Source organism: Heteronotia binoei, chromosome 8 (assembly GCF_032191835.1).
Source record: "Heteronotia binoei isolate CCM8104 ecotype False Entrance Well chromosome 8, APGP_CSIRO_Hbin_v1, whole genome shotgun sequence".
Classification (NCBI taxonomy): Eukaryota; Metazoa; Chordata; class Lepidosauria; order Squamata; family Gekkonidae; genus Heteronotia; species Heteronotia binoei.
Genome location: NC_083230.1, coordinates 81,235,829 through 81,259,778, shown reverse-complemented (window position 1 = coordinate 81,259,778; position 23,950 = coordinate 81,235,829). Strand labels below are relative to the sequence as shown.

General features: G+C 40.6%; 1 protein-coding gene across 9 annotated transcripts in view; it reads left to right on the top strand.

Annotated features, from left to right (window-relative positions):
* Nucleotides 1–17,313, top strand: part of TNRC6B (trinucleotide repeat containing adaptor 6B) — a 201,436-nt gene extending 184,123 nt beyond the window's left edge. For all 9 annotated transcript variants that reach the window (XM_060245405.1, XM_060245402.1, XM_060245403.1 and 6 more), the window contains 5 exons: nucleotides 2,300–2,395; nucleotides 5,150–5,374; nucleotides 5,837–5,907; nucleotides 11,082–11,221; nucleotides 13,551–17,313. In XM_060245405.1, coding sequence (XP_060101388.1) covers nucleotides 2,300–2,395; nucleotides 5,150–5,374; nucleotides 5,837–5,907; nucleotides 11,082–11,221; nucleotides 13,551–13,938 — 920 coding nt within the window. In that variant the 3' untranslated portion in view covers nucleotides 13,939–17,313. The remainder of the gene's footprint in view (nucleotides 1–2,299; nucleotides 2,396–5,149; nucleotides 5,375–5,836; nucleotides 5,908–11,081; nucleotides 11,222–13,550) is intronic.
* The last annotated feature ends 6,637 nt before the right edge of the window (nucleotides 17,314–23,950 follow it).

Sequence of the window (23,950 nt, the reverse complement as noted above, 5' to 3'; positions counted from 1 at the left end):
GCTGGCCTTGTTTTTTCCTCCATTAAAGTTTATCTGGCAGCAATATCTGCATTCCATGAACCAGTGGAGGGGCATTCAGTTTTTGTACACCCTCATTCTAAGAGATTTTTGAAGGGTTTGCTTAGGCTTCATCCTCCTTCGAGATCACCCCCACAGTTGTGGGATTTGACTCTAGTGTTGGACAGGCTGGCTCGGCGTCCTTTTGAGCCGATGGCCACATGCTCGTTACAGCTCCTATCTTGGAAGTTGCCTTTTTGGTAGCCATCACATCAGCACGCCGTGCAGGGGAGCTCACAGCTATGCGTTGTGACTACCCATATTTAGCTTTTCAAGAGTCTGGAGTGTCCTTAGCTCCTGATATTTCCTTTCTCCCCAAGGTGGTTTCTCAGTTCCACCTTAACTTAAAAGTTTGGTTGCCCACATTTTATCCTACACCTTCCTCGGATGAGGAATGTAGGTTGCATGCTTTAGATGTTAAGTGTGCCTTATTGTTTTATTTGAGTCGCTCCAAGAGTTTCCGTAAGGACCAGCATCTTTTTGTTTCTTATGCTGCTCCTAAGTTAGGTTCCAGAATCTCGTCTCAGCGGCTTTCAAAATGGCTCACTGAGACTATTAAACTGTGTTATTTCTTGGCTAAGAAGCCATTACCTGGGCCTATTCACGGACACCCTACAAGATAACGACTTCAGTGGCGTTCCTGAAAGGCGTTTCCCTGACGGATGTTTGCAAGGCTGCCACCTGGTCCTCTCCGCATTCCTTTATGAAGCACTAGGTGCTGGACATGCAGGCTCAACAGAGGACTCGTCTGGGAGCTGCAGTGCTGCAAGCTTTTTCTTCTGGTTGACTGTCTTCCCGCCTCCAGGTATGTCTTGCTTGCTAATCTCGCATGAGTGTGAAGCACAGAGACCACGAAGAAGATAAGACAGGTTGCTTACCTGTAACTGTAGATCTTTGAGTGGTCATCGGTGCATTCACACTACCCACCCTCCTTCCCCACTGCTGACGGTCTCCCTCCAGTAGGGGCTTCCAGCGGTCAGGAAGGAACTGGCGGGATCCTTGCGTTGGCGCCGGCGGGCATGCGCACTGGGATGCCTGCGCATGCCTGTTGGTGCCGAGCGCGAAAAAATCCCGGGCTTTTTAGGTACTGATTCGGGGATCGGCGCAGGCGCTCTATCCCATGAGTGTGAATGCACAGATGACCACTTGAAGATCTACAGTTACAGGTAAGCAACCTGTCTTTCTGTTTTCTGGTTTGGTGTCCTTCCAGTTTCTTTTGGTAGAGTTGTTGCGGCTCATAATGAACTCTTCTCTTCAAACCTTACTTAATACTGTGTAATGCCAGATTTATGAAGGAAATAAATCTTCCTTTTGCGCGATAATGTGGTAGAGAATAGAATTGACTGATAGAGGCCCTGGCTTGAGGATTCTGAACATGGTTCCTCTCTGTAAAATAGTTTGCTGGTTGTGTTCACTCTCCTTGCTGCTAAGGGCAGAAAAGGTTATAAGTGGGTTTTTACCAATGCAGTGGGAGAAGGTACCTCTCATGGGTGATTAGCTGTAAATATAGCCAAGCACTGACAGGCCAGTAAAAATATTTCTTCAGTCTCTTTCTCAGTTGTGTTGGGTGGTGTGATGAGGAAATTGGCATAGACTGATGCAAGGCTGCTCTTAAAAACAGCACAAGCTGGTTCAAAATGCAGCCTGATATTTAACAGTGGCCAACTACTTTGTACTTGCACTATCCCATAGCTTCCACGTTCAATTCAGCATGGTGGTTTTGACCATTGAAGTCCTTCACAACCTAGAATCTGCATAACCAAAGGACTGTTTCTCCCTGTGTGGAACCTGTGTCACAGCATTGCTCATCTCTGCAGTCTTTTAAACTGTTCCTGCCTATTAAAACAGCTGTCGCCTGGTCCAGGCTTTCTCTATGGCTGCCCCTGTGTTATGGAACAGCCTTCCAGAGTTTGTTAGGAAGGCACTTGCCATTTTGATCTTTGGGAAATGGAGCATGACAAAAATATTAATAAGAAAATTTGAGGTGGCATTTAGTTATTTAGAAGGCAGCTTTTTTGTTTTCCTTTGACTGTTAAGTTTACTGTTTTTAATATGCTCCCATGTGAATAAAAAATTATCTTGTCAATTGCCTTGAGTCCTTTTCAGGAGAAAAATTTTAAAGTAAGAACAAATAACTATATATATAACATCTGCATATAACATTTTGCAGCTATGAACTATTTTTCCTTCAGATTTGATGGCTATCTTATATAACTAGCACGCTTCACTTACTTTGTCACAGGGTCTAATTCTTCCCTCAACACCTCGCTGCCTTCACCTGGTGCCTGGCCCTACAGTGCCTCTGACAGTTCCTTCACAAATGTTCATAGCACTTCAGGTATGTTGACTTCTATTGATCACATTTAGGATGATGAAATTGTGAATTAAGTACTGCAGACATGACAGAGGCCAATTCAGTAGAATGTATTCTACTCCAATTTGACTTGTTAGTTGTTTTCTAAAAAAAAAAATAATAAGTAATGATTTGTTTGAGGCAAGTGAATCGCAAATCCTGTGTTATAAAGTTAAGTAGAGTGCAAAGATTCTAGGAGTACTAAAAATAATATTTCACCTGTCGCTAGAAGAGAAGTGCACCTTGTTTTTTGAAGTTGAAAGCTGAGTGATGTGATGCACTGGCAACAATATATAGAATCATAGAGTTGGAAGGGATCTCCAGGGTCATCTAGTCCAACCCCCTGCACAATGCAAGAAACTCACAAATACCTCCCCCTAAATTCACAGGATCTTCATTGCTGCAGGATGGCCATCTAGCCTATGTTTATATGTATATAAACATAGCCTCTGATATATGTATATCATTATACACTGTTTGCCAAGAGTGGCCTATTAATAATTCAAATGATGACTCAGTTTATGCACTGGACAGCCCCAACATACACAGCTACCTCTGTAAGTGTGCAGGATCTGTGGCAGGCTTACAGCCTGACTGGGGCAATACACTGATATGAAATGGTACCTATCTGGTGAGGCTGGACACCTCGTGGCTGTAGTGTACATAATCATGGCAGCATCTCTTTGTGATCTAGCAGGTGCCTGCAGCTATGACAGTTAAAATATTCTTCACTGTTTTGTGTCTTTCATAATATTTAGTTGGATAGCCAAAGAAAGAACTTAAAATGTCAAATACTGCTTGAGAATGTCGTATGTCCGGTCTGATGTTCTAATATTTTTAGAGAATTTGAGATGTTTGTAAATGCAAACTAACATTTAATTAGTCACCTCTTAAAGAAATAATTTGTCCAAGCAGTGAAAAATAGTGCAAATTAATGTTGTATCAGGCTGCTGTTCTTTGCTTGCTAATCTGAATGCCTAATCCTTGTTTGTTTTTATGTCCTTTTTGGATTTGATAGTTTTAATTAGCATAGATATGACATTATCTGGCTTTCAAAAATTTTCTTTAAGTATTTACATTCAATTAGCAAATAAGTGTACCTGATTGAAGTGCTATGCTACTCCATTACCTCTGAATCCTATTACGACTTCTTTTTCCCTGTGGCCCAATCATGAGAGAGGTGAAAAATGCTCACTTGTATAAATAATACGTCTAAATGAATCATTTATCACATAATCGCAATAGACACTAGAAAATAAGAAATAGCTTCTCTGCCAGGGAAAGAAGCACTAAGAACCCATCAGTAGCCAAAATTGAGAAGCCATTAGATTGGGTTCCTTGAGACATTGCCTAATTTAAATATGCTCAGCTAATAGGCTGTTATAGAAGTCCCAACTATCACATTTGATTTTCTTAAGCTATATTTATTTTATTTATTCCGTAACTTATATCCCGCCCTTCCCACAAGTGGCTCAGGGCGGCTTACAACAAATAATAAAACAATAAAATCGGAACAAATTAATACATTTAAATTCAAACATATTGCATACCCTCCAACAGATTTTAATGTCTGTTTGCCTGTCAGTCTTCCAAAATGAAGCTATTATTTTAGTAAGACAATGTAATCACTTTGGTTAAATCAATAAATAAAATATGATGCCTCGTGTCTTTCTGAAGCATTGCACTGTATGTAGTTCAGGGCACCAAGGTACCAGCCGGTATTTCCTCCGGCACGCTTCAAGCTTTTCGGGAAGTGGGCAGGGTCATTGTGAGACAAGGCTTGTTAATAGCTGCCCTCATTCAGATTAAATAGTTTCCAATGCAACAGCAGCCATAGTCACTATAGGATCAGGAGGACTAGTAAGAACCCCTGCTTTCCTTAATCACTGTAATTCTGTTTCTCCTTCAGACTTTCCTTCTTTTTTATTACACCCCTTCTCTTTTTCCCTCTCTTCCCCCCACCTTTGGACTTTGTTTAATTGCTTTTTGCCCTCCTGTGCAGCTTTTGTAAAGTGAGGAGAGAGATATTGTGTTTGATGCCTTCTCCTACAGCCATTTGGCTCTGCCTTCTGTAGCTTCTGTTTTGGAGTAGTGCTCACCATTGCCTTTCAGAATTCCAGAAGTGCCTACAGACTCAAGAAGGGTTGGGGACTCTTTATAGTCTCTTCAGTTTCTCTTTGGTCGTTTTCGCACTCACCTTAATCAGCAGCGACAACCCTCTTCACCGCGCAGGATCTGCGCGGATTTCACACTAATTGCCGCGGAGCACCCAGAAGAGCCGGAAAGTCCCGGCGCTTTTGCGGCGCAAACGGAAACTGGTTTTTGGCAGTTTCCGTTTGCGCCGCAAAAGCGCCGGGACTTTCCGGCTCTTCTGGGTGCTCCGCGGCAATTAGTGCGAAATCCGCGCAGATCCTGCTCGGTGAAGAGGGTCGTCGCTGCTGATTAAGGTGAGTGCGAAAACAACCTTTGTGAAATGATCTAAAGATTCATGCATTTTCTTGTGTTGTGGTTCTGTGCAACATGCTTTCACACCTAGGCACTATTGCACTATTAAACTACATTTAATCAGGTCTGTCCTTCCTTTTTGCCTGTGAAATATGTTTAGGGTGGGAATGAGAATAATTTGTGGTAGATAGACTATTGACAGTCTGTTGGTGGAAAGGAAATTATATAAATTGCATAGTATGTATTAACTGGCTCTAATGACTGCCTTTTCCTTATCTTTATATTTTACCTTAGCAAAGTTCAGTGAGTATAAATCAACATGGTCCCCAGATCCCATAGGACCCAATCCCACTCATCTCTCCAACAAGATGTGGAAAAACCATATTTCCTCAAGAAACACTACAGGGCTGCCCCGGCCACCTCCTGGTCTGAGTAATCCAAAACCATCCTCTCCCTGGAGCAGCACAGCACCCCGCTCAGTCAGGGGGTGGGGGGCACAGGATTCGAGGCTTGCCTCTGGTGAGAATTATCTCTTAGTAGTATCATTATTTGGCCATGAGGGGGGTTGCATGTTCTTCAGAATTAGTTGTGTGGATATGATGAGACAATCTGTATATAAACCGTTGGTGTGTTTGCTTAACAAAGAAAGCCTTTTGCTTTCATAAATGGACTTGATTATCTGGAACATTTCCCAGAGATTGCTGTGGGAATTACGTGAAATGTTCTAACTGCTATTGCAGGGGTCCTTGAAAGGATAATAGATGAGGGTCGTGTAGTACATTATTTAAGGGCCGTCTGAAGAAAATAACATGCATGCTAAATGTGTTCTGTGAAATAATTTCTGTTAAGTGAAGTACTCCTTAAGGTTTTGTATTTAAAATAAAGTTGTGAGTGGTTCTCAGTTAATCTAGGCACAGATAATTGTCAGAATTTAGATGTCAATTTCTCAAACTATTATTTTTGCTGTTTAACAATTTGCAGCGTCTACCTGGAGTGATGGTGGATCAGTTCGCCCTAGCTACTGGCTGGTTCTTCACAATCTCACTCCACAGGTATTTCTGCCTTTGATTCCTAAGGTTGATGGAAATATTAAGCTTCATAGAACAAGTTCATTACAACTTTTTTCTGTTTTTCATCTCTGAAATTGTAGAATTTTGAATTGGTCATAAAAATGGTTTTGTGTTTGTTTGAGTAATCACTCAGGCAAACCAATATGACAAGTATGTTTAAGGTACCTGCTAATAACTGCAGTATCTCAGTTTGCACTAAATTTGTGAAATAAATGTATTTATTTATTGGGATTTGTATCCTACCGTACCCTTCAAATTGTGTGGTTGTTTTGTTTTATTTGAGTAAGGGAACAGTACTGTGAACACAAAGTACAGTGATAATCACTCAAGACTCTGGCTCCTTCAGGACACTGTCAGAATTAGACAGAACTGCCAGTTTTCTCATTTATGTTTCCATAGTGAAACCACAGAATGTTTCTAGTACTGCTGCCAAAAACACAGCCAGTAGCCTGCTTTAATTTGTATTTGTGTCTTCGATTCTCTCCATTCAGAATAAATTCTTTTGCATTTCTAGCATCAACAGCTTATTATACCATACCATCCAGATAATAAAAACAATTAAAAAGATTCCCTGGGATATTAGGGATCCTCATATTTTTTTCTTTATAGGGTTAAATGTTTAAAAAAATGCCTTGGAAGCACAGAAGTTTACACAGTATGCCCAATTCTCCATGTTTCCCAGTTAAGGGGAAAATGCTGTTCAAACAAAAATCACATGACCAGACTCCAATGGTAACAGAGAAAGAAATTTTACTTACAAAAATAGAAATACATCTTACATGACATATTCATGTAGGTACATTTAACTTACTTAAGTTAACATCAAAAAAGTTAACTTGCTTCAGCACCGAGCCCCCGGGGTAAGAGAGAGGATGAAAAACAGAAGATGAGAAAGGCGAAAGAGGCCAACATCTAACCATCTTTCCTTGTCTGAAGAAGTGTGCATGCACACGAAAGCTTACGTTCTGAATAAAACTAAGTTGGTCTTAAAGGTGCAATTGACTTCTATTTTGTTCTACTACTTCAGACCAACACGACTGCCTACTTGGATGTATCAACATCCAACCAGTGAGAGGGTGGCACGAACTGCCAAATGTACCTGAGTGAGAGAATTATCTTAACCTTTTCTCTCTCAGGTCCTCTTGCATCCGGAGTTAAAATATCCAACAATTTTATGTATGTCAGTAATCCCTAAAGAATAGAGGTTCGTCAATAATAAGAAAGCCAATTATTTTATGGTGATAGGCCATAGAATAGCTTACTAAAGGGAATGTCCACATCCACAAGCTGCGCAAGGACGCAAGATTCGGAGAAGCTATGCCCAGTTTACTGGTGTTTCTGAGACTGGTCAGCCACTATCTAAAATAAGATGCTTGACTACATGGATCACTGGGATGATCTACCTGGGCGCACCTCTTATGGTCCTTTTCATGAGACAGCTGGCTATAAACAGCTAAAAATAACTTTTATTTATAGGAAAAAAGTATTTGAACATTTGTCTTATGAAGAAATATAGACTCTTTCCTCTATTGGTTTTTCCTAGTAAGGTGTTTTGAATATATGGTGTATGGAGTGGGATGTTGATGGAGATGGATATTGCATGATAAATAACACAAAAAGACCATATAAATATTTCTTGATTTAGTTTCATTAATTGTACAGTTTATTCTGATTAGCATCTTTTATCACAGTTATTTTTCTTATTGTTGACTTCTCTTCAATTGTGATTCCTCTTTTTGGATTGTATTCCCTAAGTCATTTCTAGCATTGATCTGGTTGGTCCACGCTAGCCAGTCTCGTCAGATCTCAGAAGCTAAGCAGGGTTTGCTTGGTCTATGTTTGGGCTGTGGCTCATTGTTAGAGCATCTGCTTGGCATGCAAACAATCCTATGTTCAATCCCCAGCATTTCCAGTAAAGATGAGGCAGTAAGGGATGTGAAAGATCTCTGAGATCCTAGAGCAGGGGTGTCAAACTCATTTGTTATGAGGGATGGATCTGACATAAATGAGACCTTGTCGGGCCGGGCCATGTGTGTCATAAAATGTAATGCCAGGTAGTGGAGATATAAACATTATAAAGAACACAGACAAACACAATTAAAGAATTTAAAAAAACTAAAATAAAACATGCTAAAGGTATTTGCACTCTTGCAATATTGTAGTCAGTATTAAAGCAAGCTCTCCCTCCCCCCCCTTCCCCAAGAGAGGAGCCTCAGCCAATGCAGAAAACAGAGGCTTTGCTCTATAGCTCCTGTGTGATTGAGAAATCCTGGCAAAGCAAGCTGTGACACAGAAAGGAACAAGAAAGAGGGAGAAGGAAGCACTTGCTCACAGGCCTAATAGGAACCCTCTGGGGGCCTGATTCAGCCCCCAGGCTGCATGTTTAACATCCCTGTTTTAGTGCAACCAAAAGCAAAAAAAGCAAAGAAAAAGTGACCTATGTGATATCAAACCTATAGAACAGTGAGGGTGGGGGGAGGGAAAGCATACTGTGATGGGAAAGGGATTTTTAATGCATGTTGTGTTTTACAACAATCATTACTAATGGCAAGTATTGTTAGACATGTCATCTGCCAGATATCTAAGTTGCATTTTATAGACCAGGCATAAAATCTCCCTGGTTATATCCTACCTGAAGGACACACAAGTTTGGATTTATTTTAGCTCTTATGAAGTCAATAACTGTGGGTCTCCCCTAAGAAACTTTTGTTGTGTAGATCCTAAAATGCAGACCCAACCGCTAGAACAGCAGTTTCCAACCTTTTTGGCACCAGAAACTGGTTTAGTAGAAGACAATTTTTCCACAAATGGGGGGAGGGGCTGGGGTTTTTGCTGCCCATGACCCCATCCCTGCTCCCCCATGGGGGTCTTTAAATGGAGGGGAGACTGGGGATGCTTCTGCCACCTCCCCACCAAGCAGTGAGGTAGCAGAAGCAGCCGATCTGCCTCCTATTTCCATTTAAAGATCACCACCAATCAGCTGATTGGCAGGGGTCTTTAAATGAGGGGTAAGTGAAGGTCGCTGCCGCGTTGCCCTTTCTGCTCACTGAGGCAGATGAAAGAGGTGGTGTGGCCTCACTCTGAGACTACCTCCTCAGGCCACACGGATACTTTTGTCCGCCCGGATCCTGGGGCTGCCTCACACCAAGGCTGCCTTGGAGAGAACCAGTTTGGTGTAGTGGTTAAGTGTGCGGACTCTTAGCTGGGAGAACCAGGTTTGATTCCCCACTCCTCCACTTGCACCTGCTGGAATGGCCTTGGGTCAGCCATAGCTCTCACAGAGTTGTCCTTGAAAGGGCAGCTTATGTGAGACAGTTCTCTTAGCCCCACCTACCTCAAGGGGTTGTCTGTTGTCGGGGAGAAGATAATGTGAGCCACTCTGAGATTCATAGTGGAGAGCGGATATAAATCCAGTGTCATCTTCTTCTGCCTCCCCTGCAAGGCTGTGCTGCCTCTTTCATCCACCTGGGTCCTGGGTGGGTGAAAGTGGTGGCGCACTACCTGTACTTCGCTTTGAGAGGGGAGGCAGCCTCAGACTGAGGTTGCTTCTGTCTGAGCCCGGCTGGGAAGCCAGGCTCAGAGGAGAGCATGTGCCATTCTGCCACTCTCAGCTTCCTGCATCTGCAAGCTAGGAAGCCGAGAGCACCATGCCTATGTTGCCCAGTTGCTAATAGGCCATGGACCAGTACCGGTCTGCAGCCCAGGGGTTGGGGATCCCTGCTCTAGAATACAGCTGTTTAACATGCTCCAAATGAGCTTCTTGTGGTATGGGCAAGGAAGTAGGAATGACTTCCCCCCCCCCTACCTGTCTCTTTTCATACACATTTAGGAGGAAGCTATAGTGGTTTTTTGCCTCTACCTGGAAGCATCTTTTGGGGCAACTGGGTAATCAACCCAGTCACTGTGTTTTAGAATTCAACAATCTGTTTAGAGTTCAGCAAAAATGGAAACTGGTATCAGGTGTTGTAGTTCAGCTGCTGTGTAAGCATGGGTAACAGAGGAGAATGGGATTGGGCTTGTGTACCATGCACTTGAGCAGTAGCTCCTTGCCTATGTCCTGAAGTCCTGTACTCAGCCCTTTTTCTGATGGATTCACTGATCTGCACCTAGTTGCTGGAGGAACAGGGCACTGCACTCCTGCATTTTCCAGCTAAGAATGCTTTCTGTTGCTCTAATTAATCACGGCAGTCTATGGCGGTTGTGAGTTCATTGGGCCTACTGTTGTTCCTGATCTGAAATGGAAATAGGGCTTGCCAGGATTAAGTACATATGAATATATGAAGCTGCCTTATACTGAATCAGACCCTTGGTCCATCAAAGTCAGTATTGTCTTCTCAGACTGGCAGCGGCTCTCCAGGGTCTCAAGCTGAGGTTTTTCACACCTATTTGCCTGGACCCTTTTTTGGAGATGCCAGGGATTGAACCTGGGACCTTCTGCTTCCCAAGCAGATGCTTTACCACTGAGCCACCGTCCCTCCCCAAGTATTGTGTGCATATGTGTAAATGAGAGAGAATACCCATGCACACAGTGGGATTTATGGAGCATACCCATAAAATCCTGTTTGCTTGTAGTTTAAAGTGAATAACTATGGCAGTGTGCAGCTGAAGTGCTGTAAGGTAAAGAAGATATGAACATGGTAATAAAACTTCAAGATTAATTATAATTTAGGGTGTATTTTTTTAAATCCAGCAAAATAAATGTAAGTTAAATGCACAGCATAGTAATAATAGTACGAAAGGTATCTCTTGTCCAAAGAAACATTCTAATGCTGTACTTTTAAGCTGTGAAACAAATGGTAATTAACTGTAAACAAACTGTCTCTAGTCAACAGATGAACCTTTGCCCCAGGTCAGGTGGGGGTGTATAGTTGACTTAGGTGTTGGGAAAATATGTCATTCTGAATCAAAAATCATGGCAAGTAACTTAGTTGTCATTGTTTGGTTTACATGGAAATCAAGAGGAAGTTGACTTGAGGCTTGGAACATATTCCCTCTTAACAAATTCAGGAGTTCACACTAATTTCTTACAGAATTTTGCAATATGTTGCCTGATGTGTATGGGGCATAGCTTTGGGGTATAGGCACATGATTTCAAAAACTATGCATTACAAAAAAACCCAACAACCCTTCTGTTTGTCTTTGCTTTTCTTTCCAAGATTGATGGGTCAACCCTGAGGACCATCTGCATGCAGCATGGTCCACTGCTGACATTCCATCTGAACCTGACCCAAGGCACCGCCCTTATCCGATACAGCACCAAGCAGGAGGCAGCCAAGGCCCAGACTGCACTGCACATGTGAGTACTGTATCTTTTTTCCTTAGTGCTCTAAATACGACTGACATTCAAATGTATGGATTGGTTTCTTCCTTTATGAAGATCTTTTTTTCAGAGACTGATCAAACTGATCCTAAATTTCAACCTGAGCAAAACTGTACTTTTAAAAATGGCTGGAGAGGGGGAGTTAGTTGGGACTAGGGACAGGAGCAGACTAGCCCACAAACGTAATTTCGTCATGGACTGGGGGCCAATCTGTAATCCATTTGCCTCGTCCGTGCATTTGCAGCGTAGGTGGATCGCCCACAGACCACAATTTTTTTAGGTGGCCCATTTGGTCTGTGGGAGTCCATAGCAAGTGAGCTTAGAAAGCATCTAAATGCCTCCTGAACTCACTCATACCACACTGCCACAGCAGTATGACTCAGAAGTGAACTCAGAAGGCATTTAAATGCCTTCTGAGCTCACTTGCATCACCCCCGTCCTGGCAACACAGCCTGAAATTGGGCTCAGAAAGAATGTATATGCCTTCTGAGCCCACTTCCCAGTTGAGGCACATCATGGACCTCACAAACTGGTTTGTAATCCATGGAAGTTCATGGTTCATGAAACCCCATTTAATGGCTGGGCATTGCAAGCTTCTCCCCCCTCCCCCAGGTCTACTCAGATTGGCAATGGCTCTCCAGTGTAATATCCTCCTTTGGCTGTGGATTCCCAGATTAGAGTGCCCACTGGGCACCAGTTCTCAGGTCCATTCAGCAGAGACAAGCTGGCTCAAAGCATCAACCCTTTATTTACAAGGACACAACTCCGGGAAGTAACAGCTTCAGCTGGCCATTGGAAGGCTGGAAAGTAAAACTGAGCTCCACTGCATTGAAACACATTGCAGAACAGACAGAGTTGCAAGGAAAACATGGAATGGATTTTCCATTAAGGTCTCTATCCCCAGATAGGTCCTCATTTCACATTTTCCTTGCAACTTTGCGAGCCCAGAAGAGCTTCCTGCTGCAGGTGGCAAAGACAGGGCAGAAGGAGCTGGGAACTTTGGGAGCCTTGGAACTTCAAAGGGTGAGGACAGAAGGGAGAGGAGGAGGAAGAAAAGAGCACAGGCTTGATTAAAGTCCAGGGCAGGCTGGTTTTGGTCTGTGGGCCAAACATTTGACACCCCTGCACTGGAGGTTTGTAAAATGATATGAAGAAAGCGAGTCAGCAAATAAAATTAATTGGCGGTAGATTCTGGTCACACAAAATAAAATAGTGAAGCACAACACCAGTATTACCATGACACGTTAAACAAATGCAATAATTATGTAGTAGGAACCTACTTTACAGCAGCAGATAGTATGAACTATACACAGGTATAATCTGCAGTCCCTAACCCTTTACCCACGTTTCTTTCTGAACCATATGGTTACAATGGAGCTCAATTTCCTCTGCAAAAAGCCTTCTTGAATAATTCAATTTGCATAGTTTGTGGAAAGCTAGAAGGGCGGGGGCCTTTCTGTCTTCATCTGCCAGAGCTATGGCTAACCCAAAGCCATTCCACAGGTGCAAGTGGAGGAGTGGGGAATCAAACCCGGTTCTCCCAGATAAGAGTCCACACACTTAACCACTACACCAAACTGGCTCTCATATAACTTGGGGGCGGGTCATTGTACATTTTGTGTTGTATTCCTTTTGAGTGAATACTGTAATTTAGGATGTGTGCATGTGTCTAGCCCCAAGGTCACCTTGCAAGCTTTCATAACTGAGTAGGGGTTTTCAAATCTGGGTCTCCTAGGTTCTGTTGCAACACTCTAACCACTTCTGAGGGAAAAGATTAAAAGAGCTGTCCTAAGCAGGTCTGCTCTGAATTCTACTGTGGTCTGTTCAATAGGCTTACTCCCAGGAAAGCGTCCTTAGGATTGCTGTGTTAATGGATCAAGGCTTTGCTCTTTGAATAATTGAGAATAGCCCCACTCTGCTTAATAAACCAGTATTTGGCATATTTATGTGGTTTTAAAGCATGAACTAATTGAGTCAGAAAAATTAACATGCATAAAAGTCAAGTTTCTGTAAGAGGGTTTTTGAACCAGTTTTGGATGATAATGTTCTCAAACATCTCATTTGTATCCAATTCCAACTATAGACAATTGCAAAAATACGCCTAAACACGTAAGATATCATTCTTTTGTTCATTGTAAAGAAAGTGATTACAGCTGTGTGCCCCGCATCTTCTCTATGTCAGTGGAAGAACACAGATTTTTCCTATTAGATAGTTTTTTCAGTAACTTTTTCAAACCTGTTAATTCTATTTAAGCTGCTTGGATTTGTTTTTGTTTCTCTTCACTCTGTCCTCTTGTTTTTGTAGGTGCGTTTTGGGAAACACTACCATCCTGGCTGAGTTTGCCACAGATGAGGAGGTTAGTCGCTTTCTGACACAAGCTCAACCTCCTACTCCTGCAGCAACACCCAGCACACCTGCAGCAGGCTGGCAGTCTCTAGAGACAGGACAAAATCAGACAGATCCAGTTGGACCTGCTTTGAATCTTTTTGGTGGGTCAACAGGGCTTGGGCAGTGGAGCAGCGGTGGTGACAGCAGCAGTGGGGGTGACCTTGCTGGTGCTTCGTTATGGGGCCCCCCAAGCTATTCTTCAAGTTTGTGGGGGGTTCAAAGTGTAGAAGATCCCCACAGGATGGGAAGCCCTGCTCCCTTACTACCTGGAGACCTTCTAGGCGGAGGGTCGGATTCAATCTGAACTTAAAACTTTCAACTCTGACCTCGTGACCTTTTTGGAACAGCAGCAGCACTAACTTGACCTTTTCTTTTTTTTCAACTTGCAATAAATACATTTTAAAAGGAAAAAAGAAAATGGAGAGAGAAAAAAGGTGGGTCATTGACAGGACTGTCTGAGCACATAGTTGCCTCCCTTATAACTTCAGTTTTTTCGTTTGGAATATGAATCCAAAAAGAGAACATATCACTCTTGAAATACTTGAATCATGAACGCCAACTTAGAAAGACAATGTGAAGCAAGTACACATACCATTTAAATCTAAACAAAAAAATTAAAAAAATTAGTTTCTAGTTTTTCACTTTTTCATGTTATACGGAAGTTGTTGCTAAGAAACATATATACTGAAAAAATAGCTTTTTAACTTTGTTTGCACTGGGTGTGTTTCCGTCCTTAGGTCTACCATGTTGGGATGGGACAGGGTGGGATTCAAAAGCGTTGGGGGTGGGGTGGGAGGGGGAAGACTTGACGGAGCCTCACTTTAAAAAACAAAAAGAAAAAAAACACTTTGTGATTGGCTGGTTGATATATACCAGTATGTTCTGGCACATGTAACTGCCCATGTATGTGTGTTTCTGTGCAAGTGTGCGCGCGCGTGTGTGTGTGTGTAAGCGCATGATTGTGTGTATGGCTGTATGCATTTGTCTTGGAAAGCTGCATTGCTGTTGGTCAGCAACCTATCTGACTAGACTTAAACTTAATTATGATGGTGCCTGTGACTGATGCAAAATCAAATTGACCTGTGTTAACAATCTGTCAGTTGGTGGTATTTTTATTTTAGCAGGGTATTCAGTGCAGTATGGATCTTGTTCTGACCCTGTCATAGAGCAACACACTGCCATATCCTAAGGATTTGGTGAAAGGGGTGCCAGTGCGGGGTTTTCCAGAGAGTAGGGGTTGTTTTGTTTTTGCTGAGGGAAATTCTGTTTTGCCTAGAAGTGTATTCATGTCTCAAATGAGATTTTGTTTGTTTGTTTGTGAACCCAGGCTTATGTTTATGACAAAGCCTTTCTCCTTCCAAGGAGACTAGAGGGAAAATGGCATTGCATATTTTTGTGACAAAGACCAGTATAATGGTTGAGGCTTCTGTGGTTGTTTAAAAAAAACAAAAACAAATCCTGTACCTGTTCCTAAAGTCTGTATATGAAGATTTTTATCTATTTGTGGAAAACCCACCAAAAATCCAGGCTTAACTGTATTTCTTAAATGATCTGCTGTTTGTGTTGAAACTAAAATGTCAGTAGTTTGCTGGCCTGTCTCATATTGTGAAAGGTCATGCAGCAACCTTTGTTCTTTCCTCCAGTGAGCGTTACCTGTGCCAGGCCTAGGTGTATTACAGCACCAGACCATCACTGACAGAAACGTTTACTTATGAATGTTCTTAAACCAGTGTGTACTTTGAGTGTTTTTTTTTCTCTGTGTATTTTCCTGTGTATGTCTTGCTTAAGTTTTGCTTAGGCAGGCATATGACTAGCAAAGACTTCTTTTGTTTATAAAGTATTGCACCTTTATTATTTTTACTTTTCCCTGTACTGTTGCTTTTAATGTCTGTATTTAAAAGAGAGGTTTTGTGTTGATTTTTGTTTTTTTTAAAAAAAACCATCGGTGTAGTAGTACTCTGGGCAGAATAGGGAAGACCTATAATTAATTCAGAAGATTGCCAGTGTGTGCACTGGGAATAAAATTGCTTGTTGTGAAGAAAGCTGTAGCAAACATTGCCTTTACACAAAGCAGTTTTGGGGAAGGGCAGGGAGGAAAAGAACAGGAAAGGAGATTCAGGCATTCTTCTTTGAAGTGTTAGCACGTAGCTCTGGCTTTTCACTAGTTCTGCTTATGTTTGAATAACTAAGTGCTGCCATATTCTGTACCAGCAAATACTTACATAATGCAACACTTGGAAGTAGCAGATCATATTGTATGGGATCCCAGCAGAAGTGTCTTTCTCCTTTACCATTTTCACTGTAAAATACAGTGATATATAAATATAAGATTGACAGTAGATACACTTTAAGCAAAATTCATTATACTCATGTCCAAAGGGAAAAAGAATTTGTGGATTCTGTATGTGATGAACCCAATATCACAAAGACAAATGAATAAGTGGAATGCTACATTTACATCTGCCTGTTTTTGTTTTTTTACATAGTAAGTCCAGGTGGTGAATGTAGACAGGTGTGTGTACTTAAATTTCAGCATCTGCAGCATATTACATGGACCTTTAAAAAGCATTTTCCCTTATTTCTGCCTCTGTCATACAATCTCATATGTTGAGACAAAATGTTTTTTTCCCAGTTCCTGACAATTGGGTTTCCTTCCGGCCATTAAACATGCCTGCTCCTAAAATAGCTGTATTTGTCTCTGGGGCCTCAGTGTTGAAACTGTGCAGGATAAATGATAGAAAAAGCCCTGAGCTAGGAGAACATGCAGCACCTCATGGCCTGGATAAGCAGCTATGTGTTCCAACATGTGACTTGACACACAAGCTGGTTCACTACTGTCACCACTCTCTCCTGCCCTATGGTCCCTTTGCCTGCACTTTGGATTTGTTGAGTTCATTATACTACGGTGAAAGCCGGGTGCTAGAGCCCCTCTTGTTTACAAGACATAATGAGGGATTTGAACTATTTTTAAAAAATTAAAAGCTAAAATGTTCTTCCATCACAAGCTTAAAGGGAAAAAAAATTAAAACTTACAAAAAAAGACCAAAAAGTGCGTGTGCGCATATATATGTGTGTATCTATATGTGTGTGTGTATATATGTACACACATACACACACACTCTCACACACACACACACATATATATATATATATAAAATGAAGACTAACTCTGGGAGCATTTAACAGTGTTTTTGTGTTTAACATTTATTTTCCTGCTTTAAATTTGCAAGCATTCTCAGGAATTCTAGGGTAGGAAGCCAGTTTTTGAAGATGGTTTATTTAACCTTATCCTAGATAGGTGGTTGTTTCTTTGTTGTTAAACTTTTACAAGTTCCTGAATCTTCAAAAAGTTTAATTTTTTTTTCTTTACAAAAAGCAAAAAAATTGAAAAACAAAACCTAATACACACAAACTTCAATTGTTGTCAAAACTGGGGATCAAATTTTTAAACAAAAGTACAAATTGATTACAAAAAAAATCTCAATAACAGCAACAAAAAGTCATTATATTCTTAAAAGTCCAAGTTGTGAGAAGATTTATACTTGTAGAGCTTAGTCTCTTGCAGGAGTGTGTGTTCAGTTGTATGGGGAAGAGGATTGTGTGTGAATGAAACTGTGTAATCACCTAGTTATTTCACAATGAATATTAACATGAAATCTTCCTCCAAGCACCTTTTTTTTACAAAACAAAAACAAAAACCAAAAAAAAATTATATATATAAATGCAGTTTGGTTGGAAAGAATAAGTCAGCCACAGTTAAGAGGAAGAGGTTGGGAGTAAAAGATCGTGTTTCTTGAAACTGCTTTTAAGTTATACGTACTAGAGAAAAGCAGTATCTTTATGGTATCCAAATAATGGAGCAGTTTTAACTTGTATTCATTTTAAAATAGTAAATGAGGAAAAAGAAGTTACTATGGAAGAATCCAGTACATTGGGGGGGGAAATTGGCTACTGGTTGATTTTAATCATCATTTGATATTTGTTTTCTTCATTTTTTGGCCAGAGATGCTTAGATAGAAGTTTTGGGATGTGGGGAAGGGAAGGTAGTTTAGCCATAGGTGCCGGCTGTCAGGACTCCCATCTTTTGAGAACTAGTTTTACTAAAGCTCTGTTCTGGGATGGATAGCTCCTAGCTTCCAGCACAGGAAAAGAAGGAATTAATCTGCTTGAAGTTTTTTTTTCCCAATAGAATGAGATCACAAACCACTTTAGTGCCTTTGTAATATACCCATGCATCCTAAAAAGGTAGGAAGACACATGCAGTCCAGTCATTCCAAGGAAATGACTGAACCCATTTTCCTGTTAAATTTAAACAATTGCTCTGAGCATTCTCTATAAACGCCTCAAAGGCTTTTCATGCAATGGGTTACATACAAAGCTGTGTAAATGTTTTTTCTTGGAAATCCTAAGGGCAGCTTCATGCATTACTTTGTGTTTTGTTTTGGAAATGGTAGTTTACCGGAATGTGTGAAGTACAGTCCAAGAGTAGTTCTCCCCCCCCCCCATTACATCTACCTGATAGGTGTTCTGCTAATAAAAACTCCCCCCTCATGCTGCATTCCATAGGTCAGTGAATTTGTATGTTCTTACACCAGTACTATCTCAGTGTGGGGAAAATTGTGATACAGTGCTTTTTGACATTAGTCATTCTTTATAGCTGTCTGTTGTGTTGTTTCCATCAAGTGTGCATTAAAAAGATGACCAACTGATTCCAAATGTCAGTGAGAACGTGAGGAGATTCCTTTTTATTCCTTTTTGGAAGGATGCTATTTATGAATGCTGTTTATGGCTGATAGACTCCCATAATTATTTTTCAATAAAATCAGATCAGCTCTGTTGCTTAGCAAAATACATTAGCTAACAACTGCTGAAGAAGAGATAACTGTAAATACCTAGGTATGTCATCTTATACTGAAGGCATCTTTTACCTCTCTAGCATTTCAAGCTAAGCAGATTAGAGTTGTTGAGTCTTTTTGTTGAAAAGTCAACCAGAACATTACAATAAATCTTGATAACCTCCCATCCCTAGACATCTGAAATGTTTGGTTGTCTTCTTGGACCATGCTAGGAACCCAGCGTTTGAAACACGATTTCTGCTTTGTATCTGAAACACTCTTTCTGGCCAGCATGAAAGGTTTTCAAGATTAAGTAGCAGACTACCGTATATTCAAAAACAAGGACAGGCTAGCCAAAGAAGAATTTGCAGTAAGTGGTTCAATATGGGTTCCAGAAGGAATCAGGAACCATACTGTACAGCAGCTGTATTAAAGGGTGTGTTAACTTTTTTTCCCCACATAAAAAACAGGAGTACTATGGGGGAAATTGTAGATTTGGCAGAATTGTCACTATACCTTCAGCAACTTTGTTCTCAAAGAAAAACCAGCATAAATGTTGCCATTCTTCCTTGCAGCAACCCAGTTTTTTGCAGATTGTTTTAGTCTCTCTGCTTAAAATATGGCCTACTTTGTCAGGTTCCAAAATTGGATTTGAATGAGTTTGGCCTTTCTATAATAATGCTATGACATACTCTTGGAAGGCTGCTTAATATGGCATCCTGATATACTTGGACAGTCTTTCCTAGCACATCTGTATAAATGGATGCCATACACTGTTAACTTTTCCTGGTCCTTGACTCCTTTTTTAAAAAGAAAGACTTTAAAACATGTTTTCCCTATGCCATTTCACCTGAAATTAAACATAACTGTTAACCTTGGCTAATTTAGCCATATCAGGGCCTGATTTACAATGGGGACATCCTTTTCCTGCAATTTTTAAAATAAATTCATGAGTATAGGTAGACATTTCCAGTTTGATTTCAATTGCAGGCACTTGAACTGGTGAATGTGACAAGTGTTATCATATCTTTAAAGCCAGCTTCTCTTTCTTACATCCTCCACTGCATAAGCAAACATTGCCCTATCTTTATTTTACACCTTTGTGCTTCCTAACAGTACTGTAGAAATCTGTTTTTTTCTGCTTTGAATCTTATAACTCCTCCTGTTTTAGGGCCACTTCTGTCAATACCAGAGTATAAAATAGAAATATATGGTGTCAAGAATGGGGACATTGCTGTATTAGTACAGGGGCTTTGGTTTTGGTTTGTTTGTTTTAAAATACGTGAGGGGTCAAGGGTCATTCCTGCTCAAATGTATTTTAAAAGAAAAGACTATAAGTAAGTGTACAGTTGTGTTCTTGATAGCTGGGTGTGTTTTGTTCTCAGGTATTGGAATTCAGTTGAAAATAAAAGAAGTGGGCCTTATAGGATCAAATACTGCCCTTTATACACAGCCCTGAATGAGAGCCTAATGCATATGTGATTTAATTCCTCCCTGAAATCAAATGATAGTTGCTTTCTTAAGACCCATGTGCATACAGGGAAAGGGGGTTGTAGGTTCACACTAAGATTCTAACTGAAGAGAGATGGTGCTATTAATACAAGTACCAATACACCTTCATTCCATGAAAATGCTCAGTTCAGCGTAAACCGAGTATTCCTTTAAGTTTTTCCAGCATTCTGAAGAACTTTTTATTTTAGTAGTGGCCGGTCAAGATACAGACTGTTATCCTCTTGGAAAGTTCCATGTAGCTATGATGTGTTGTTTCTTGATTTAAATATATATAACAACAAACAGTCACAGATAATAAAATGCTACCTAAAATGATGCATGCTGTCTAGAGTATACATTGATCTGAATTGCATTAGTTGAAGGAAAATGAACAGAATGAAACTGTTGATGCCATAACTGGGGTCTGGATTCAAATTTCCTGTTCTGCTACCAATGGAGTCTTCTTCCAGCTCTAGAAGTGTTTTAACTGCACAAGACTCCATGTGTTGAAAGAAAGCTCCATTATTTGTGGAAGAGAAATGTCAGATGCAGCCTCAGGTCTCCCATGTCATACATCTATACAAGATTTGGGCAGCAAAGACCTAATACTGTATAATCTACTTCATGGGCATCTTGCAAAATGTCCTATTGTAGCCGTCTGTCTCAAAGACTGAAGCCTTCTATGATGAAATTTTGCAAAAATGCAGCATCTTTGAATCAGATCCATACAGTTTGGTCATGCAGCTGTTGAACAGGTAAAGTTCTGGGAGTCTGTAGTGTTCAAGGCTGGGTGAGAAGACTGTTGGTTAAAATTAGTAATAGCCAAATTAAGGAATTATTCCCTCTCCTATGCTACAAAGGAGAACAAAGTTCTAACCAAGGCTTTTGACTGGGCTGGTCCACTAAAGTACTTAACAATCATCCGACTAAAGCAGGTGCCAGTTAAATATTATTCCAGCCATGTGGGATTCTATTATCTGCTCTGCCCACACTATCTGAATGATTTGATCAACTGTATGGGTTGTATTCATGGATATAAGCAGCTTCTGCACAACTGGAAGAACATTTAAAGAGCACCATAAACCTCCAAATATGTGATATGCAATGTGGTCATCATATCTGATCCTTGTTTCTGTAGTACAGCATATAAATGGACCACAGAAGGATAAAAAGAATCAACCTCAGCTAAGAGCCAGTTTTCCTCTTCATAGAGTTGTTGATGGTGATAGCCAGTTCCTTCTAGAATTTTACTGTTTTTTTTAATCCATAGAGTTGGAATGTGTTTTTACTTGAGCCTGACAGCCATCCATTTAACACAAGCCAGCTCACTCCAGGTTATTAAAGGTAAATATTTGTGCCAGGCAGCCTGTGGGTATATTTTGACACTTGATTGACTGTGTGTGAAACAGAAGAAAATAGGGAGATGGGGGAACTTCCCATAAATAAACAACACAAATGGGCAGTGTTGAATTAAGAAGTGTTTTGTTCAAGCGTTTAGTGCCTCATCTTAGTGTACCTACCAATCAATGCATTCAAAAAACTAAATTCCTCATTTTTACCATATTTTAACCAGGAAAAATACATGGATATTTTCTGTATTAAACCTTTTAACTATGGGTCCTCCTTATAAAAGATTGCTTAGCTTAGTTTATTTTGTGTGTGTGTGTGTGCGGCATGGTTGTGATATCAAGTGCTTTTCTTCTCCCCCCTTATCCCAGCCAGATTGGCTCACCCTCCTTTATAAAGTGCTGAGTGCTTTGCAGTTTGGGTGGGAAGGGACACGGCAAAAGGAAACAAAAGGGAGCCAAGTTAGAGCAGCCTTACTTTAGAGAGTAGCCTTACAACAGAGCTTTATAGTGAGGGTGTGCTGTATTCCAAATTGTGTAAGCCAAAAATGAAAAAAAAATCATTTATGCAAAAAGAGGTGTTAACTTCTTAAAGAAATATATACCTTCTGAAGGTAGAGTAGGGTCTTGCAAAGTGATACATTGTGATGCTTCTTGCTGAGTCAGTAGGTATGGGATTCGGGATATAAGCGCTTAACATTCCCTTGTGGGTATTTTGTTTTGGGTCTTTAGTTTTAAACAAGCAGTAAGTTAAATGTGGTATCTCTGAATGTGCCTTTGTGAGTACGTGAGTGTCAGTTCAAGAAGACTTGGACTGAATGGGGAGAGATGATGGTCAGTTTATTCTCTCTAAAGGTCAGATGCAAAGATTCCAGCCTGCTGGTACCTTTTGACAGTGTCTTCTGGGGCTGGTCTCTAAGCTGCGCAATATGCAGTTGTGTGTGGCAGATGTATCAAAGTATGGATGGGATGTAATTTGCATAAGTTGACATTATTTAGGCTAGCTTTCAGTTGCTGGTTGAAATCGTTATCTGTATTATGTATCTATTATGTTTGTGTATGTGGCTTGCTTTAACTTTTTTTTTAAAGCACTGGAAAACAAACACAATGATGCTTGAGACACATTTATGCATGTTAACGAAGGTATTTTGTAGCTTCTGCCATTTGTGGGGTTAGGCACACTTTTGCCCTCTGCTAATGTCCTGGTGATAGACAAAAATAATTCTACCCTATAACTTCTAGCACACTTAATGTTGCCATTTAAAATGAACAGGGTATTACACAAGAAAATAAAATGTTTTTTGAAATGGTGAGGAAGAAGGTTTTTTTTAAAAAAAAAATAAATCTATTCTTTGTTTCTTTGAAACTATTTGTAGCTAAACATGGGAATCTGCAGTGTCTCCTTTCATTGGTTCTTACATATATTCCACCTCTTCTCCTCCCCACATCAAATCAAAGGTGTACAAAATCAAGAGCTGCTGTAGCACCTCAGCTCCTTTCCCAAGTCAAAGCTCCAGCAGGCTCTCTTCAGCTCCATTCAGGAAGACAAAAGAGAGGAGAGATGCTGCAGCTTTCTTTGCTTCGCTCTCATTCCTCTCTAATGGCCTTGAAATGTATTATTATGCAAATGTGAATTTTGATACTGAACTTTAAGAAGAGGTTGTTTCTTTTTTCAAACAAACAACAAAAAAGGTCCCATATGTGGTCAGCATTGCTTCTTTATCTTGTAAGTGAATTGTAAACTATGCATTCAGCAAGAGAGGGTTGGGGGAGGAAGAGACAGCCCTGCTTAAACTGCTGAAACTGTTTCTGTGTCCATTGAATTCCCATCTTTGTGTAGGAACAAAGAGTTGATGTCACTGGAGGTCCCTTGGGAACCTAGCTTTCAGAAGTTGGTTTCTTTCATTGCTAGGTAAATTTGGGGTAAAAGGGCATACGATTGGCTTTAGAAACTTACAAATGTTCTGCAGGATTATGCATTCTTGCCATGCAGTGTTAGGTCAGGACCAGCAGCATGACACGAAATATTCCTGTTTTTCTAAGGAGAGAATTTACCAACAGCTCCTCCTCCATCCTCTCTTCAACCTCAGGAAATGGCACCTCAAGCACTATTGTTTGGGATTTGCTCTCTATAACTGCCCTTGGTTCTCAGGAGAGTTGAACCATGGCTTCTCCCCTTTTGCATTACCAAACTTTTTGCCCTATTTTTTTTTACCAGTTCCCATCATAGATGCAACTCTTAACACAGGTACCAACCAGAAATTGCTGTAGAATATATACTTTACTGACACTGTTAATTTCTCCTTGTCCAAAGTTGTTCAAAAGTAGTCAAGGAAGATATACAATTTACCTGGGCTAGTGCTACTACTAATGAAATAGTGGCAGGCAGTAGTACTAACAATGAAGGGGAAATTATGCTTAGTGTAAAATGCAAACAAACAAAAACCTTCTGGATTTAACTGTCCTATTTTAGCAGCAGGTAACTGCTGTTAAACGGCAGCAATGTTTCACATCCTTCTCTCCAGAATGTAGAGTATGCTTTATGGGTTAATGGTGATGTATTGCCTTGACTGTTTCCTTTGTTTGTTGTGAACTGATTTGGTTCATCTTGGCATTATCTTGAATGCAGTATCACAGCCAAGAT